The 18599-nt window shown below is 35.4% G+C and overlaps 1 protein-coding gene across 9 annotated transcripts in view; it reads left to right on the plus strand.

Annotated features, from left to right (window-relative positions):
• PICALM (phosphatidylinositol binding clathrin assembly protein) overlaps positions 1–18599 on the plus strand; it is a 101803-nt gene that overhangs the window by 75071 nt on the left and 8133 nt on the right. For 3 of the 9 annotated variants that reach the window (XM_010853166.1, XM_010853165.1, XM_010853171.1), the window contains 7 exons: positions 2205–2312; positions 3943–4074; positions 4170–4200; positions 4380–4479; positions 7651–7674; positions 9025–9084; positions 10593–10697. In XM_010853166.1, the coding sequence (XP_010851468.1) occupies positions 2205–2312; positions 3943–4074; positions 4170–4200; positions 4380–4479; positions 7651–7674; positions 9025–9084; positions 10593–10697 (560 nt within the window). The remainder of the gene's footprint in view (positions 1–2204; positions 2313–3942; positions 4075–4169; positions 4201–4379; positions 4480–7650; positions 7675–9024; positions 9085–10592; positions 10698–18599) is intronic. The other 6 variants (XM_010853167.1, XM_010853172.1, XM_010853168.1 and 3 more) reach the window with 3 other exon arrangements.

Raw genomic sequence — 18599 nt, forward strand, 5'->3', positions numbered from 1 at the left:
GATATTTTATAACTTTGCTTTAAGTCACTTTTAAAAATTAAAGGTTGACAGTCTAATCAGCTATTATAATTTATTAAGAATTTCCCTTTTACTTTTTTCCTCTGCTAGTCGAAGCTGTTGAAATTTGAGGTACTAGCTCTGGATTACTTCGTATCTTTTCAATTCTTTTATACTTTTAGGCAGTAACATCATAATTTCACAGATTGGTGCCCCTAGGGACCTCAGGAGATGGCTCCTCTCTTTACAGAAAGTTATAAAGTTGTTTTTGTATTATTATGAAGGATAGGCTTATCTCTGATACAAGCAAAATTCTAGAAAGAATTTGGGACAGGATATCAGAGGAAAATAGAAATTTGATATACTGTCCTAGTTACAAATTATTGTTCCCTTTGTTTTCTTATTAAATGATACCATAGCTCAGACATTGTTTCCAGGATTTAAAGAACACTGTAAGCTTCTTACACTGTAATGGTGTAGCATGGGGATGTAATTATAAAGCATGATAGATTTTTGTCTTTCTTGAGTAGATACATCTGTTCCTTTTGTAAGGAGCTTTGAGAAGAACTGGCAAGCCTGTGGTGTATTTCTTAAACAGTTTGTATACTTCAGAGAACTGTTAAATCAGTATATGTAATTATATTTTGATAATGTTGTATTCTCATTGTATGGTCAGTGTCTTTGAGTTAAGAGTATTTTACAGGCTAAATGACTATGGCATAAGATCAAACTTGTACATTTAAAAATCTTTGCCTCTGCAGAATATTGATACTCTGATGTAAAATGCTACTTTTACAGTAGTATCATTGATGTATACCAGCTTGTGTGAGTCACTGTTAATAAAAAGTCCTTTCTGGCTTCTCTGACTTTGAGGACCTTCTTGAACTTCTCAACAAATCTTGTCCTAGTTTTTCTTTAAGATCAGTCTTTTTAGTACAGTGTTGTTATACTTCCTTATATCCTGGTCATGTGCATTAAGAGTTCAATGTGAGATTCTTACAGACTGAAATTGCCTTTAGCAGAAAGATGGGACAGGAAGAAAGGGTCTATGTTTATGGCTCAAAAGTTTAATTTCTCTCTAATATAGTTATTAATCTTCTAATACCAGATATTTAAAACTTTTTAACATTATGAGTTTATAAAATTTAGAGATGGAAGAGAATTCCTTCCACAAGGAAGGAATTTATTATTGCCATTTATTCCAGCCTTCCACAAGTGAAAGAATCCCTTCTTTGTGATCCTTGCTAGGCTGTTCTCTACTTGAATATATACTCAGTGATTGAAAGCTCCTCAAGTCATGTGACAGCCATAATAGGTCTAGATGATTTTAGTTCTTCTAGTTATCCTGTAGAAATTCAGAACCTCACTTCACAAAAATAAAACTTTACACAATTGAAAATCTTATATTTACCTCAGCATTACCTGGTTTCTCTATAAACTGGATGTCTTGGCTGAATGCCACTAGCATCAGTGTAACATTGACAGAAGAGAAAAAATTTTCCCTTTCTGTTCTTGTGTTTCAGCATAGTTAAATCAGTATATTTGATGACAAATGTGGCGACCCCCTATGGAAGTAGCTAAGTTGAACTTAGAAGATGGTTGAAAATAGTCCTTTTTTTTTTTAATATTCAAAAAACACCTGGACACAAGGGGTTCATAAGGATTAGTGGGTTATAACTTTTAAGAATCCTGTTACTTTGCAAATGAACTTAAACCGTATAGCTTTTGATTAACCATCGAAGGAAGGGAGGCGAGAAATATGGAAGGTGAGTAGGTAGAGGGAGAAAGACTTTTTGGGATACTAAGTTATTTTTTTTTTAAACACCACAGAATTCTTATTTTATTCCCAGATGATCCTTTTAAATTTTGGTTTCGTACAAGATCCTAGAATTTTAGATGTGTTTGGTTTTTTAAATATCATTAGCATAAAAATTTAAGGTAAAAAATAAGCAAAAATGTTATTTCGTAATGAAACAAACTAGTAATTCAACTTTACTTTTTTATTTTCTTAGTGGGGTGATTTTGTTTTGGAAAATGTAATCACTACAAGGAGATGTGGTAGTCTAGGAAACATTTTGCTGGAAGGGTTGGCTTTGTTTTTTGTTGTGGGAATTTAGGGCTTTTTCCATTCTATTTTCTTCATTATTAGATATTTATAAATGTAGAGTTACTAAAGACTGAGCTGCTTCCATTTTGGTTTCTCTTAGGGTTCACTCCTTCTCCAGTTGCACAGCCACATCCTTCAGCTGGCCTTAATGTTGACTTTGAATCTGTGTTTGGAAATAAATCTACCAACATTACTGTAGATTCTGGGGGTAAGAAAAAATTACTTTATTACCTTTACTCTAGTGTTCTAGTTTAGAGTCTGTGTAAGGACAGATAATGGTACTTTTACCATGTGTAAATAGATGGAGTTAGGATAGCCAAAGAAGTGGGTCCTCCTCCCTCAACGACTGGAAGAAAATTTCAAGCGACTATTAGCCTTTATTCTTTTCTTAGTGGCAGTTTTGATTCTGGGAAGATCTGTTTCTCCCAGAGCTGTTAAGAGAGAGAAAAAAGAGATTTTCCTTAGATTAGAGTTCTCAATTACTAGTGACTATGTGTAGAATGCTCTGTTTTTTACTCACTATAATTTTTACTTTTACTGAAATAAAATTGGCTTTTTTGAAAACTAGGAAAGTATTACCTGTGGTACCTTGATGTATTGAAATAGTCTGTGTAGTGAACAGCTGGAATAATTAAATATCAGAGCTATGGGTGCAGGGGCTTTTTTTTTTTTTAATCATTTTGTAGTATGCTTGTCCATTTGTCTTAAGACAGCTTTATAGACCTATAGAGCTAGGTTTCCATTTGGTATCTTGTTAATTTGAAGTTTGTAAAAATTGAATTCCTATAAAGTTGACACTAAATTATGTTCTTAATCGTAGAGTGGTAAGTGTAGTAATTAAATTCAGACCATTTAAACATTGAGATACTCTTAATTTCATAATATACAGTTATTAATACTTATCATAAGTGTTATACAAAAGTAAGAAGCAAGCTTATAAAGAGTATGTATGGACTAGAAATTCATTTTTTTCTGTGCACTGGTAGGTTTACAATGATTTTTGATGTATTTTAACTTTTTCCTCTTGAGTTTGTCTTACTGGGAGGAAGGATAAAGGATATAGAAACCAGTTCATAATTTCTAAGCCCCCATTTTTGGTGACTTTCTTTTTCAAATTCTCTAGTATTCCTAGGTTATGCTATTGAGTCGTTTGGTGGTTTGGTTGATTGGATTTGTTTTACCTTTTACCCTTCAGGAGAGAACCTTAAGGGATTTTATTTTTAAGCAATGTCCTAATTTACTACATGATTCTGTACAATTAGAGTGTAGTTTAGCTATTTCTTAGGTATAATTTAGGCTGTTTTTAGACAGAAAAAAAGAAATAAGCTAGTGGTTCATTTTCACTTGATTCTAATATACTGTTTTACATATACCTTACATTCTTCACTTTAAAGAGTATAAAAAGGTCTATAAAATACAGTTCTTAAAAGAAACGTTTTTTCAGAGATGTATTTTTTACTTGTATTTCTTCAAGTGTGAGTGAGTCTTCAGAAGACTTTGTCGGCTGAGGGGGAGGATTAATTCCATCCTTCTCATCCCAGTTTTGGAATACGAGTAGTTTACTTGAATGCTTCTTTCTTCATTCCCTTTAACTTTAATGTAATTTTGTTATGACGTAAGACAAATGAATTCTGCCAAAGTACATGCAGCCTCCTCAATCGATTTACTTTGAAATGGTGGATTTCTCCTTTTTCACTTAAGGGCATTTATTAGTGCCCATTTTCTTAAAGGATTTTCCCATTAAACAAACAAGGAGAAAACGCAGAGACCTCCTTTAGAAAGCTGTAGCTCTATAAAGTTCCTTACAAAATCCTATTTCATCTGTTTGTAACTTTAAGGCTTTGATGAACTAGGTGGACTTCTCAAACCAACAGTGGCCTCTCAGAACCAGAGTCTTCCCGTTGCCAAACTCCCACCTAACAAGTTAGTATCTGATGACTTGGATTCATCCTTAGCCAACCTTGTGGGCAGTAAGTATTTTTTGAATTCTTGAATCTTCTTTACAATAAGTTGTTTTATAAAAGTGAGTCTAGTTTTTAAATGCTTTCTTTTTCTCGTGTCCTAGATCTTGGCATTGGAAATGGAACCACTAAGAAGTGAGTGTTAAATTTGCTTTTTTTTCCCCATGTGCCATCTAGAGGTTGGTTTGGCTTTTATCTCAAGAAAGTATGTGTATAAATGTCATCTGCATCTTAAATGCTCTGTTCAATCTAAATTTATAGTAAAGAAACTTCATAATTACAGACATTTATATCTCACTTGTGTTTATTTAAAGTGATGTAAATTGGAGTCAGCCAGGTGAAAAGAAGCTCACTGGAGGATCTAACTGGCAACCAAAGGTTGCACCAACAACTGCGTGGAATGCTGCAACAATGGTGAGTTGTAAAATCTCATGATATACTAATATGAATAATTTAGGTGAATATGTACTGTGAAAGTGTGTTTAAAGCAGTGATAAAGCGTAAGTGCAAAGGTCGTTACAAAATTTAAGAAATAAAAGTAATTTTTATTCCTTTCATTCAGCTTCTAAAGGAAGCTGGGTTGACACTATTTGCCAGGTACATTTTTGTAGCTAACATTTACTTAAGGGTTATTTTGTGCCAGGCATCATTCTAACATAATACGTGGTTTTGTTTTATATAATCCTCAAATTAACCTTATATGGTAGTAACTATTATTATCCCATTTTACAGATAAGGAAATGGAAACATAGGATTATTAAGTAATGAGCCCAAATAAAAGAGATGGGGTGGGTTTTTAGAACTCAGGCAGTGTTACCTCAGAGGCTGTGTTCTTAACCATTATTCTCTATTGCTGGTTTCAAATCTGTTATTTATTTGTCTGACACTGAATCGGTTGCTGATTTCACACACACAGTGTTTCCCCTAAAAATGGCTCAGTGTTCAGTAATTCAGTGTTCTGGTGACTTTAAGAACCTTTAGTTCAGTTCAGTCACTCAGTCATGTCCAACTCTTTGCGACCCCACAGACTGCAGTACGCCAGGCCTCCCTGTCCATTGCCAACTCCTGGAGTTTACTCAAACTCATGTCCGTTGAGTCGGTGATGCCATCCAACCATCTTATCCTCTGTCGTCCCCTTCTCCTCCCTTCAGTCTTTCCCAGCATCGGGGTCTTTTGAACCTTAAGTGCAGCAAATAAGGAGAATCAGCTATAAAAATTAGATGACAGTATTAACAAAAACCAAGCAGGTATAGTTTCAGCTGTGTATGTATACACACACACACATCTCACATAGATTATAATCTTAAATCCTAAATAAATTTATTCTAGTAGATGATATATTCTTTTATTTTACAAAAGAGAAAAGGAGATTCAGAGGTGTTAAGTTGACCACCCTGCTAATTGGTACCTAAGTTGAAACTCCAGACCTGCCCACCTGGCCCCAGAGCCAGAGCGTCTTCAGGTATTCCGCATTGTTCCCTAGTTCTCCATCCTCTGGTTATTTCTTGTCAGAACTGGATGTATCCAGTGACAAATTCTTCACTGCTTTGCACATGTATATGAAAGACTTCAAAAGCTTCACAAGTATTGATTTGGGGATTACAAATAAATTTTAGTTTGTAACAAATTTGCAAATATAGAATCTATGAATAATGAAAATTAATTGTACGATAATTAATGTCCATGAGATTCTCCAGGCAAGAATCCTAGAGAGGGTTGCCATTTCCTTCTCCAGGGGATCTTCCCAACCCAAAGATCAAACCTGGGTCTCTCCTGCATTGCAGGCAGATTCTTCACTGTCTGAGCCTCCAGGGAGGACCAATGAGTTAGAATCTAATACTAAAGAAGTTCTAATGGTTTTAATTACCGTAAGGTATGGTTGTCCTTGAGTAGTTTGTGGCTGTACCACTACCCTTGGTCATCTACTGTTTTACCAATCCAGTATGTCTTCCTGGGTCAGAGAAAACCAGTTTCTTTTTTGTAGAAAAATTTGAAACATGCTTTCTTTTAAACTTGGGCTAACAAGCAGCATTTTGATTATGCAAGCTGCACAGTGTGTCCTTCCTGTTGTTAGAGACCCTCATACACTTATTATAGCCACTTTTGTTACTAAAGCTCTTCCAGAGCATCCTGCTGTTTTGCTGTTTTCCTTGGGTTAATTGTAAAAATTAAATATAGGGCTGAGATAAAACTAGTGTGCAATTAAAGTTTTCCATGACATTATCTAGAGAGTTCTATTAATCTCAGTCTTCATTAGTGGAAATTAATACTAAAATTTAGCCACCTTTTAAAATCAGTACTTTTTCTCTGGGCTTCCCTGATGGCTCAGCAGTAAGAATCTACCTGCCAATGCAGGGGATAACGGGTTTGATCCCTGGGTCAGGAAGATTCTCCTGGAGAAGGAAATGGCAACCCATTTCTGCCTGGGAAATCCCATGGACAGAGAAACATGACGGGCTCTAAAGAGTTGGACATGACTTAGTGACTAAACAACAACTTTTTTCCTGGTAGTGGTCACTACCATCACCAATAATAAAACCTTACATTTTAAATAGTTTACATTTTACACACACACACACACTGTCCTGACTCTATAATTAGTGCACTCTTGGGAGCAGCTGTTGTCCCAACTGTAGGGGTAAACTGATTTTTTTTTTCGCCTCAAGTGGAAAGCAGCTCAGAAGCAGATTTAAATTGAAATCCATCCCTTCTGACTCTGAATCCAGTGTTTTTCCCACTGTAACATACCTCTAGGTGTGAATCATACATTGATATAACATATGAACCATGATATAAATCCGCATGCTGATAGGAAAATACAATGACTCTTTTCTTATTTTGTATTAAATTAGTATTAATCTATATGAAACAGTAGAAATTTGCAAATAGCACTTGACCTTAGATTGACTGTTAGAATGTAATAGGCATCTAACCATCTAGAATGTTGATAAGAAACCATATCTATGGTGCTGTGTTGTATATGGTAAGGTGTGTCATCTCTTGAGGACTTGGTTAAAATATTTGTATGTATGTATTCCATAGAGGTTCTTTTTAATGACTAACATTTAGGGCTGGTGATGTGATTCACTACCTAGATAAAATGCTGCTTATGACATTACATTTCTAACCTTTTTATTAATCTTTAAACACTGTCAAGGTTTTTAAACTTTTAAAAAGTTAAAACAAATTTATTGATATTTTATTAAAATATATAATGATGTTATGCTATCAACTCTTTTAACTGCTTGCTTTTTTTTCTGTGATATTCATTGTACAGTGCATCCCGGTTTATGGTATGCACTGAACTTTACACTGTTCATACTACTGATAGGTTTTATATTTTAATGACACTTGTAATTCTTACGTAAGTAAGGTGATGATGCCAAAGACTAAATTTCCCTTGTCAACCTTGATAGTGTTTTGGTATAGATGTTCTTCCATTAGATACTGGAAATACAAGGAATTCTAGGTAGTTAATGAATGTACATGTGAACTAAAATGCTCTCTATGTATTTTCTGTTGTGTAAGTACTTGTTCTAATCCAGTGTTATTGCATTATGTAATTGTTCTCCCTGGGAAAAACAGAATGGCATGCATTTTCCACAATACGTAAGTGACCAAAAACTAGCCTTTTTTGCAATAAATTGGCATGCTATTAACCACTGCTGTAGCAGAATCTCATAACCTTCCAGCTATTACTTGTTTTCACATTCAAATTTTCACTGTGCCAAAAATTCTTCCTAGCATCTACTGATTTCATGGGTTTGTTGTAGAATTGATTCTGATGATGGTAGCATGGGAAATATAAATTTTTTTTCTTGCTTAATATTCTGCCATTTGCTGCCAGATGGCTGGGCGTCTGTGTTTGTATCTGTGCTTCCACTATGCACTTGATGACTTCTGAATGAAGGGAAATGGTGATTGTGGTAATGTTGAAAATAACAATTGCATGAAATCTTACAGGCTTCTGCTGTACTTGGCAGTTTGTCTACTGCTCTTGCAGCTCTTGGTTTTTAAGTAGGGAGAGACCAATAAGTTCTACATGCTCACACAAATACTAACTTTTAACTATTCACTTTAGTTATGCTTTATTTAACTTCTCCATGTGTATGTTCAAATTGCCTTATAATTTATGTTTTATGTTTTAGCAGTGTTATTGGTCTTTCACCTGTATTCATCTGAAGTTTTTATTAAAAGATAACACATAGGGGAATGTTGTTAAGACAGCAAATGTATCTAAAATGATTCTTGCTGAGGTCGTATATTTCAAAGCATGAATTGAAGTAGGAAGAGGAAGGACCTTAAACATCTTAGTGATAGATCATTCTTTTAGACATTTAAGCATAAACAGACTTGAAAATGTATTACTCCTCTGACTTGGTGCTTTGCAGAACATATTTTAAATAATTTACAGAATAAATTAGAATATTAATATATATATTCTACATACAAACTTGAGTCATACTCCATAGTGGTTTGAAATCTTTGGGCTTATTTGAAAGAAGTGAATGAGGTCCTTAGAAACTAGTCTTTTGGAAGATCAGATTGTTCACTGATTTGAAATCTTTAAGTTTTGTCTTTGCTGCAGAAGTGAAGCACCTAGGAACATTCACTCTGCTGCTTTTTCTGGGCAGACATCTTTATGGGAGAGACAGACGTTACATTGCAGGATTTGAGTGTTTCTAAAAATCTGAATATTTTTAATGCTGTAAAAGCACATTGAAATCTTAGATCACTGTTGCATATAAGTTTAAATGGTATTTTTTCTTTCTAATAATTGTGCTTTTCTGCTAATTTCAAGACACCTTTTGTCATTGAGCTTGACACAGTTATTAATGAACACAAATATCACCTTTAATCACAGCTGTCTTAGCAATTCTTTTTAGCTATTAATTACCTGGACTCCATTGACATATGTGGGTTACACTTGCTTGTTTGTTTTTTCTCTTACCATGTCAGGCCCCCCCTGTAATGGCCTATCCTGCTACTACACCAACAGGCATGATAGGATATGGAATCGTAAGTATTTTTCCCAACACAGCTTTTTGAAAATCGATTGACCTGCATTTAACATGTATTTATTTCCAAACTTAACTGAAAAAAGAGTTAGTGCCACATATACCCTTAGTAACTAGCACAGAACCTTGCACCACAGCGTAGGTTTCATAAGTATTTCTAAAACAGTTATTATACAACAAATATCATTTATTAATGTTAACTGTATTACTTGGCTTATTTTTCCTCTCATAAGTTTTGTTAGGCATCTGTGCTTCATTGTGAACTCATTTAAACATTAATGTTAACTCCAAGTCTCTGTTGCTTTGACCTTATATTAATACCAGTGAGGTCTTAAAACCTTAATACTACTATAGTGGATGTGGGGAGTTGATATTTCTTGCATTGTGTAGGGGGTAAATTTAGTTTAGTAAAGGCCAGAGAAATTTTCCTATGACATGATTGGTATAGTACAGAAACAGTGTTTAAACTTTTAAGCTGCCCACAACCCACATTATAAACTGCTCTTACTCTCCCAGCTCTCTTAATATGCAGACTCAAATAAAAATGAAGGTGTAGTAGCTTCAGCCCACTACACATTCTGGGAAACTGTTGCTGGTGGGAGGCAGTGTTCATCCATTGGTATTGCTGTTGTGGCTACTTCTGCTACTTCTTTATTTATGTCTTAGTGAAAGTAGCTCTTTCCCTGCATATGAAAAAGTTTCATAAAAGCTTTTGGATTAAGTAGTCATTACATAAAAAGGGTATCTACACAGAAAACTCATAAAGTGAATCACTGAAAATAGGAGTCATCTTAAAAAGTTAAGTAGAACTTGCAGAAAGATAAGATTTTAGAATATTGCATTTTAACCAAAATAATGTAATGGTGTGTGTACTCTGTTCTGTCACTTATGTTAATTTTATATTGTGGAGTGGTAATTTCTAAAGAGATGGTTGTTTGAGATTTATTTTCAATTACTTAAGAATGAACTAACCTCTGTGTGTGAATTTAAGCCTCTTCTTGGTTTTCTTTAAAAATGTGTTAAGATAAAATGAAAGAACTGTTGAAGGTAAACTTCTTCAAAGAATCAACTATTTTCCCTTGTGCTTACTTGCATTATGGTATAAGAACTGGATTTGATGAACAAAGGCAATTTACTTTGAAATGTCTTAACCATTTTATAGTTTTAAGTTTCCCTATGTCTAAAGATGGCAAGTTTGGAAATTTTTTTTGGTCTAAATTATTTTGTATGTTTATTGTAGTTTGAATTTTGCAATTCATACAGAAAAAGTTGAGTTTTTTGGTAAACGTTAAAAAATAAGCACAAGAAAGATTTTCCATACCAAAACAATTCTCTTAAAATTTTTAGCTGTCAGTCTTATTTGCATTTATAGACATTTCCCCTTTGAGTTAATTCAGATGTACTAATACTAGTACATCATTATCATCCTTCTTGTTTACTTACTCATAATAAGGAAAATGTGAGTCAGCATCCTTTAACTTGAGAATTTCTGTTTTTTGTTTTTTTTAGCCTCCTCAAATGGGAAGTGTACCTGTAATGACACAACCAAGCTTAATATACAGCCAGCCTGTCATGAGACCACCAAACCCTTTTGGCCCTGTATCAGGAGCACAGGTACTAATTAACATGCTGCACGTAACTTGTACTGTGCTTGATGTGGAAGAAATATAATACCGAAAAATCCTTTTATGCAGTTCAAAAAAACAAGTTGTTAGCATTTTTTCCCTTCATGGAGGATGATACTTTCTTCATGTATCTTTCTCATGTTAGAGCTTTTAGGAATGTTGACTATTTGGAAAGAAAGGATAAGCGATTACAAACAGGTAAAGATGGAAAAGTCTTGATAACTTATAGTTGGTAGGGCCAGAGGTTAAGAAACCTTCTTTCTGATAACAATTCTGATGTGCGCTCTCCTGTGTTGGCCTTAGAAACCTTGAGCTCAGAACTCAGTTCTTGGCTTGAATGCCACAATGAAGTGTTGCCGTTGAGATGTCTGTGAAACTTGACAAGTCTTCAAAAGTTGTGAATGCTATTTTTTCATTAGATAACTTTCTCCTGCTGAAGATCATATTTAAAAACAGATAACCCTCTCCCCACAAAAGAGCAAAAAAGCTTGAAATGCCATCCTGACCTAATTTCTTCACAGGAAGGACTTTTCTCTTCAGATGTTTCTAAGGCCTTCTTCAGTTCATGAAAATTCACCTGGATATTCACTCTTTCTTTTTCATCTCACTATTGTTAGCATCAGGGAAATCTGGATTTTTTTTTGAAAAATGCTTCTCCCATTATGGTTAGGAAAGGAGATAAGAAGTTTCTTTGTTGTTTACCTCTCTGATGACATCTTGTGGGACGAGACCTTTGTAAAGAGATAGCTTATCCCTCTCTATTACCCTGCTCATATCATTTAACAGTTGGGAAGTACTGACATGTGATTGTAAAAGTCACCCCCTTTCGTGGCTTCCAGTGCCAACTGATTGATTATTTTATGTATTTACTGCTGTTTGAAAGCATTCATGAGCATGTTTGTTGATGGACTTGTTATTCCTTTTCCACTTGAACACAGGTAGTTTTATACTTGACAGTGTATACAGTGTTATATTGCAAAAATTAGTTTGTATTGATCCAGTTAAGTTAGTCTATATGTATCTCATAGACCAGTGAAGCAGAAGAGACCGTTTCATTTTTCAGCCTTTTTGAGTATTGACCATTTAATAAATTTGAGTATTTATCATTTAATAAATTGATTACTTGGGCAGTGCCAGTGACTGGGAGTGGATAGTGAATTTAATTCTGATTGAGAGGTAAAATCTATGTTCTTTGAATTTCATGTATTTCCCCGGATGCCTCTCTTATTCTTATTTGTCCATGTTAAAGTGACCTTTTCTTCCTGCTCCTCAAACAGTTAAGTATTCATAATGAAGTTACTTGGTAGATGAGGTAATTGATGCAGTTATCTTTCTTATGCATTTGTTTTTATAAATTAGATTATGGGTATTTATAGTTTTCTTTCTTTTCCATCTTTTACCAGCAGCAGTTCTGAATATTGGCTGAATACTGTTAAAGAAATGTATAGATTTTGATAACATTAAGCTGTTGATGATTTCCTTAACTTTTGATGTAGATCCTTTAGTTTATATGTCTTCCTGTTGTTTTTTTAGTTTTTTCTTTGTTACCCACATTTTGAACTTGAGGTACATGTAGTTTATTTTTAAAAATTGCCTTGGGTTTTTTACTGTTACAAGACCAAGTGATGAAGAACTTAAATGTATTTAGAGGAAAAAAAAACAACTGTATTTTGGGGCTGTAAATTTACTGGTAACCACTACCTACCTAATTTTCCCTGATGCATAGCTAAAACCCAGCACCTAATGTGGGTGTTGTCTTGCAAGCTCCTAGCTCAGAAACAGAATATATTGTTACTAAGCTTGGGTGCTACCTGGCAGTTTGCAAACACTTTCACATACATTACCTCATTCTCAAAATAATGTTTAAGGTAGATGGGCCTCCTATCACTAGTGTCACCATTCTTTATTTAAAAAAAGTTGAGATTTGGAAAGATTCTTCAACTAAACTAAACAAGTGGTGAAATGCAACTTAGCTCCTTCCTGGCCTGGTGCTCACTTGTGCCACGTTACCTCTCTCCTGCTCCTCAGCCCATGTGGCCACTATGGCACCACTGTCTTCCTGTGCCCGTAGTGAACCACTCTGCTAATTCCTTGGGTTTCCTGTTGGATTATAAACTATTTTTATGTATCTAAGATATAACTGCTGTAGTTGTCAAGAGCATCCTATACGGTTTTGGATAATACTTTAACCTTGAAACATTATGCATGAGGGGTTTTGGTGTGTGTGTTTTTAATATAGTTTAAAACAAATCTTAGTAAAAAAGAATCTGCCTTAAAAATTGCTAGCCCCCTGGCATCAGTTCTTAACACAGGTTTTATATCTTGTTTCCTTTTGAAATCCATGTTAACTGTCACTAAAACACCAAAACAGTGCAAGGATTCCCAAGTATATAGATGAAACAGTGATGGAACTGCACTTTTCTCGTTACCTGCTCCCAGAAGAGAGTGAGGACATTTGGGAACAAGCTTCTAGTTGAGAAATCAAATTTGAAGTCAGTAGTTAATTTTAAATATTACTGGTTGAGAAAAGGAAATGAAGAAGGCAAATTGATGACGAGGAAAAGACTGGGTGGCAGTGAAGTGGTTCAAAGAGGCTTTGGACTTCTCCTTACAGAGTTATTTGAACCAGTTGAAAGCCAGAGTCTTAAATGTTACGTTGTTGCTTTTGATTCCTTTCCCCTCTTTGTTTTCCTTGTATCTTGTGATGGTGTCCCACTAACCATTCCTCTGCTATTCTTAGCCCCTCCCTTTTTGCAGTCTATAATCCTTGATCCAGATTGGAACCTTTCTTGCCTTTCTAGTTTAATCCATGTGTAGATACTGGAGTAAACTTCTGTAGGCAGTATTTGTAGCATCTTATCTCCAGACTCAAAAATCTAAGGAGATGAATTTAATATAACTGAACATGTAAGATATACCCTCAGCTTTTCTTTTGTCTTAAAAACTTCCTCACAGAATTTCCCTCTTTGAAATAATAATGAATAAGCAGAACATTCATGTTCTTCCAGCTCCATGCATTCACAATTCTCAGTAATTATCCAGTGTTGTTCTGCTGTCTTGTCTGTTCTAGAAGAACTTTGTCTGTCATAAAGTGGATTTACTCTTCGCTCGTTCTAAGTTATCTCTCATCCCTTTTCAGCTCTCCTGAGATGTGAAGCTCTTTTCCCTGTTCTGCATTACTTCTCTTTATAGAGTTTGTCACTGCTTAGCATCCATCACTTCGTCCTTTTGTCCACTTATCGCTCCTCCATCCATTTGATCTAGTGAGAGTTGCCTGTATTAGACTGTAACCCTCACAGAGGCAAGCGTGTATATTTTATGTTCATGGTTCCTAAAATGGTGCCTGACTCAACAGGTTTTGAATATTATTTGTCAAACAAGAGAATTTGGTTGACAAATAATTTTCCATTGTGTCACTTACTCTGTTTCTCATTGATATATCTTTTTACTTACTTATAAACATTGTAGTAATTTAAAGCAGTGTGCAAAATCGGTTTAAATTCTTCGCTAATAGACTGTAAGCTAAAATGTTAGGTGACTAACCTGAGGAATGAAAATGCCTTTAATTTCATGATTGAATATTTTTAATCATTTAAGAATTAAACTGTCTTTGGAGTAGGAAAGATTTTTCTCATGCTTTAGTTTTTAATAATTCTTAGTTTCTTCTGGTCCCATCACTTCAGGGCAAATAGAGGGGGAAACAATGGAAACAGTGACAGATTTTATTTTCTTGGGCTCTAAAATCACTGTGGATGGTGACTGCAGCCATGAAATTAAAAGACGCTTGTTCCTTGGAAGAAAAGCTGTGACCAACCTAGACAGCATATTAAAAAAGCAGAACCTTTTTATGCCAACAAAGGTTCATCTAGTCAAAGCTATGGTTTTTCCAGTAGTCATGTATGGATGTGAGATCTAGACCATAAAGAAAGCTGAGCGCCAAAGGATTGATGCTTTTGAACTGTGGTGTTGGAGAAGACTCTTGGGAGTCCCTTGAACTGCAAGGAGATCCAACCAGCCCATCCTGAAGGAAATCAGTCCTGGGTGTTCATTGGAGGGACTGATGTTGAAGCTGAAACTCCAATACTTTGGCCACCTGATGCAAAGGCCCGATTCATTGGAAAAGACCTTGATTTGGGGAAAGAGAGAAGGCAGAAGGAAAAGGGGACGACAGAGGACGAGATGGTTGGATGGCATCACTGACTCGATGGATGTGAGTTTGAGCAAGCTCCAGGAGATAGTGAAGGACAGGAAAGCGTGGCGTGCTGCAGTCCATGGGGTTGCAAAGAGTTGGACATGACTGAGCAACTGAACAACGGCAAAGCTAGTTTCTTTTATTAAGTTTGGCTGTTCAGTGGTAGCAGTAAACAGAATAATTTTTCTTAATGTTTAATTTAAACCTTTTAGTTGTTCTGTCATTGCTATGCTTTCTTTGTTTAATAAAAATTCTTTGAGGCAAAGATGTCTCTTTATACAGTATAAAATAAATGATCGTTTATAAATATAAGCAAACCATCAAAATAGAATCTTTTAATCAAATCCCAGTTCTACTATTGTCAGAAGTCTTCCTATTTCTTGAAGTATTTCTTTTGGGAGCCATTACTTACTAAAGATGTAACTTATAGCTCCTGGTCTCTTACCTACTTACTATGAAACCAAGTTAATACTCTTTTTTTTTCCAAGTTAATATTCTTGAGGGTACCTCAACCCTGCCATATATATTTATCATATTACCATTAATGAAGTATTCCAAACAATGTGTTGTGTGTTGTAAATTATATTTAGCTTTCTCTTAGTGCTATGTTAGTGCCTGCTAGCAAGAAAGTAGGTAATACCTTCCACATGGCTGTTAGCTCAGACTATTTTGTTCTTCAGTATATTCTTAATTTATTTAATAGACATTACTGTAATGTTCCTATAGACCTATACACTTACTCTGTTCTGTTCACATTTTGTGCTAATTCTATATTTTTTAAAATATTATCACACAGCTTAAAGATGTTCTGTTTCATGACTAATGTCGTAGCCTTTTTTTTTTTTTTTAATGCTCTACATGAGTGCATATTTCTGTATGTTTGACTGTATGGAGAATACTAGAACCGTATGGCTAATGCTTTTTTTTCTTCACTTCTGTGCTTCCTCACACTATTTGATTTCCTGTTACCAGTTACTAGGGTGTTTATTAACTTGGGGAGAATGGGGACTCTTACTGTCCTCTCTTGCTTGTGCTTTATATAAACACTGGTACACACTGGTATATAAATTGAAATGTACATTGCTGATTAACAGTTTGTAAACTTGTTCCACTGTTGCAGTAATGCAGCAATTATGTTACTAAGCGTGAAGACAGTTAACCTGGTTTTGCTTTCTTTTTTTTTTTAAGTTAACTGTGATGTGAAGTAACAGTCTCTTAATGAATGTTCATGAAACAGTTGAGATGTTGAAGATTTGGTGAGGGGGCGTTGTGCTTATGTTCTTACCACTTTTTATATGAGAATCTCATACTGATCCCCGTATCAATCTGTTTTCCAAAAAGCAATATGAAAACCATAGAGTGTTATATTTGCAGATCTGATTTTTAAAATAAGCATATTAAAAGTTTTACTGTTTTCCTGATTGGTATTGGGAGGCTTTGAGGGTTTTTTTAGTAGAGGATATGGATAAAATGTAAAATGGCTGCTGTGTTTTTGTTTGTATCTGCCAGATCTAAGAAAGTATGACATCAGTTGAGTGTCTGAATGGACACAGTGGCTGGTTGTGAGTGCCTTTTACCAGCCTAAATGGGGGTACTGTTAGCTTTGGCTGTTGGAATAATTTAAGTCTTACCAAAAACAAAAAATGGCCTTTTTAATGACTTTCTTGTGTGTGAGAACTAATAGCTCTCTTTGCTTTTAGGCTTTACGTTTTTTGTTTGTTTGTTTGCTTTAACTTTCTTGGTGTGTTAATTGTGGGTGTTGGCAGTGCCTCTCTGTCAGCTGATCTGCCCAGCTGCATTTCTGTGGAGCCTTTTGCCTTGTCAGCAGTGTGTTGTGGTCATTCATCCTTGCTTAGTAGAAGATCCCATGGGGGGGATTTACTTTGGGAATTGGGATTTAGTACCATTGGTGAGACTGTTTCTGTAGTCTCCTGGGCCTACCTGAATCAGTCAAAAGAAAAATTGGAGGAGTGCCATCTGCTGACCATTATCATTAATAAGACAACATGTAGAACCAGGCCTTTTTGCTGGATTTGTGCTGAGGACATTTTTTTTCCTAAAAGGTAGAAATCTAATTCTTGTTTTCAACAAAACTGAAACATATCCATAAAGTCTTGGGTGACTGTGAGGTTCTACAGAGTCTTCCTGATGAACGTCAGTGACTGTACAGCACTGTGAGTACAGAAGCCACACAGTGTGCACTGACTGACTGAGACTAGAGAAACCCTTTCTAATGTTAAACTTTTTTCTGTATATTAAATATAACCATAAATTCTAGCTGAGTGGAGATTAATAGAGACAGCAAGTTTTAGAGAGGAAGCAGTCACACTGCTTTGGGAACTGGGACTGCTTCAAATCTGTTACTGGTGTCTTAGGGCTGCCATAACAGAGTGAACCGCAAAGTTGATGGCTTCAGACAACAGGAATTTCATCTCTCGCAATCCTGGAGGCTTACAGACCAGTAATAGGGTGTCAGCAGGTCATGCTTCTCCCCTAATTCTCTAGAGGAGGACCCTTCCTTGCCTCTTCCAGCTTTTAGCAGCCCAAGTCATCCTTTGCCTCTCGCACGTGGCGCTCTCCTTGTGTCTCTGTCTTCACGTGGCATTTCCCTCGTAGAAAGTCATTGAATTAGGGCCTACCCTAATGACCCCATCATTACGTGATTATGTCTGCAGAGACCCTATTTCCAAATAGGTCACTTTCATAGATTCATTCATAGGGGTCAGGACTTTAACATATTGATACCTTTTGGGAGGATAGTTCAACAGATTCGTCAGCTCAACTCCCCACTAACCAGGTGTTTCAGAGAAGGTTGCCCTTGGAAATTTGATGAGCCTCAGTTTCTTTATCTATAAAATGATGATTTTACCTTATGTATTTTAGCATTTGTGGAGGTAGTGTTACCATAAACTACCAAACTTGATTTTATATTAAGATTTTTATTTGGTCCAATTTAGTATAGTTTATATGCCCCCTCCCCCCGCCTTTTTGGTGGAGGTAGCGAACCTTTTGTGAAAATGTCCAAGTCTAAGGAGCTCTCTCCTTAGATGTTTTAAATTGAAGCTTAGTAGATAAATCAGGTAAAAGCATAAATCAGGTAGTGGATAAATCAGGTAATAGCCTCAAGCTCATATATGGAACACAGTTTGAAAGTTTTTTTGACTGAAGAAAAGTGCCATATTTTCAATAAATAGCAAATAAGTGGTGCATTTTAGGTATAATTACTATTTTGTCTCCTTATGTACCAGTTAACATAAACCTAAGCTTTTCATTTTCTTTGGTTTTCAAGGGATAAGAAGTTAAAGTCTTATATAAATGAGCCATAAACATTTTATTCACATAAGCTGAGCCAGCTTTCAGGATTTCCATCCATCAAATTGAACTTTAAACAGACTTCTCTTACCCTGGAAACACTTCTTATATATGGAAATGTTTATTTTTAGCTTTAGCAGTTAATATTTCCTTCCATGAGTTTAAGAAGTCTTTCGATCCATTTCCCTCTGCAGTTTGGTTTTCTATAATTCTTTGTCAATTTACGTTGCCATGATTTTAAGGAGATGTCTCAGATGCCGTTTTGCAGTAACATTACTTCTATGTAAAGAGGTTTAGAAACAACATACATTTAAAGAGAAATCCTCTTAGGTCACTGTTTTGTGCCCCTAAAACAAGATGAGTAGCACTTTGAAGGCGACAGAAATG

This window comes from Bison bison, unplaced genomic scaffold, assembly GCF_000754665.1.
Source record: "Bison bison bison isolate TAMUID 2011002044 unplaced genomic scaffold, Bison_UMD1.0 scf7180017864324, whole genome shotgun sequence".
NCBI lineage: Eukaryota > Metazoa > Chordata > Mammalia > Artiodactyla > Bovidae > Bison > Bison bison.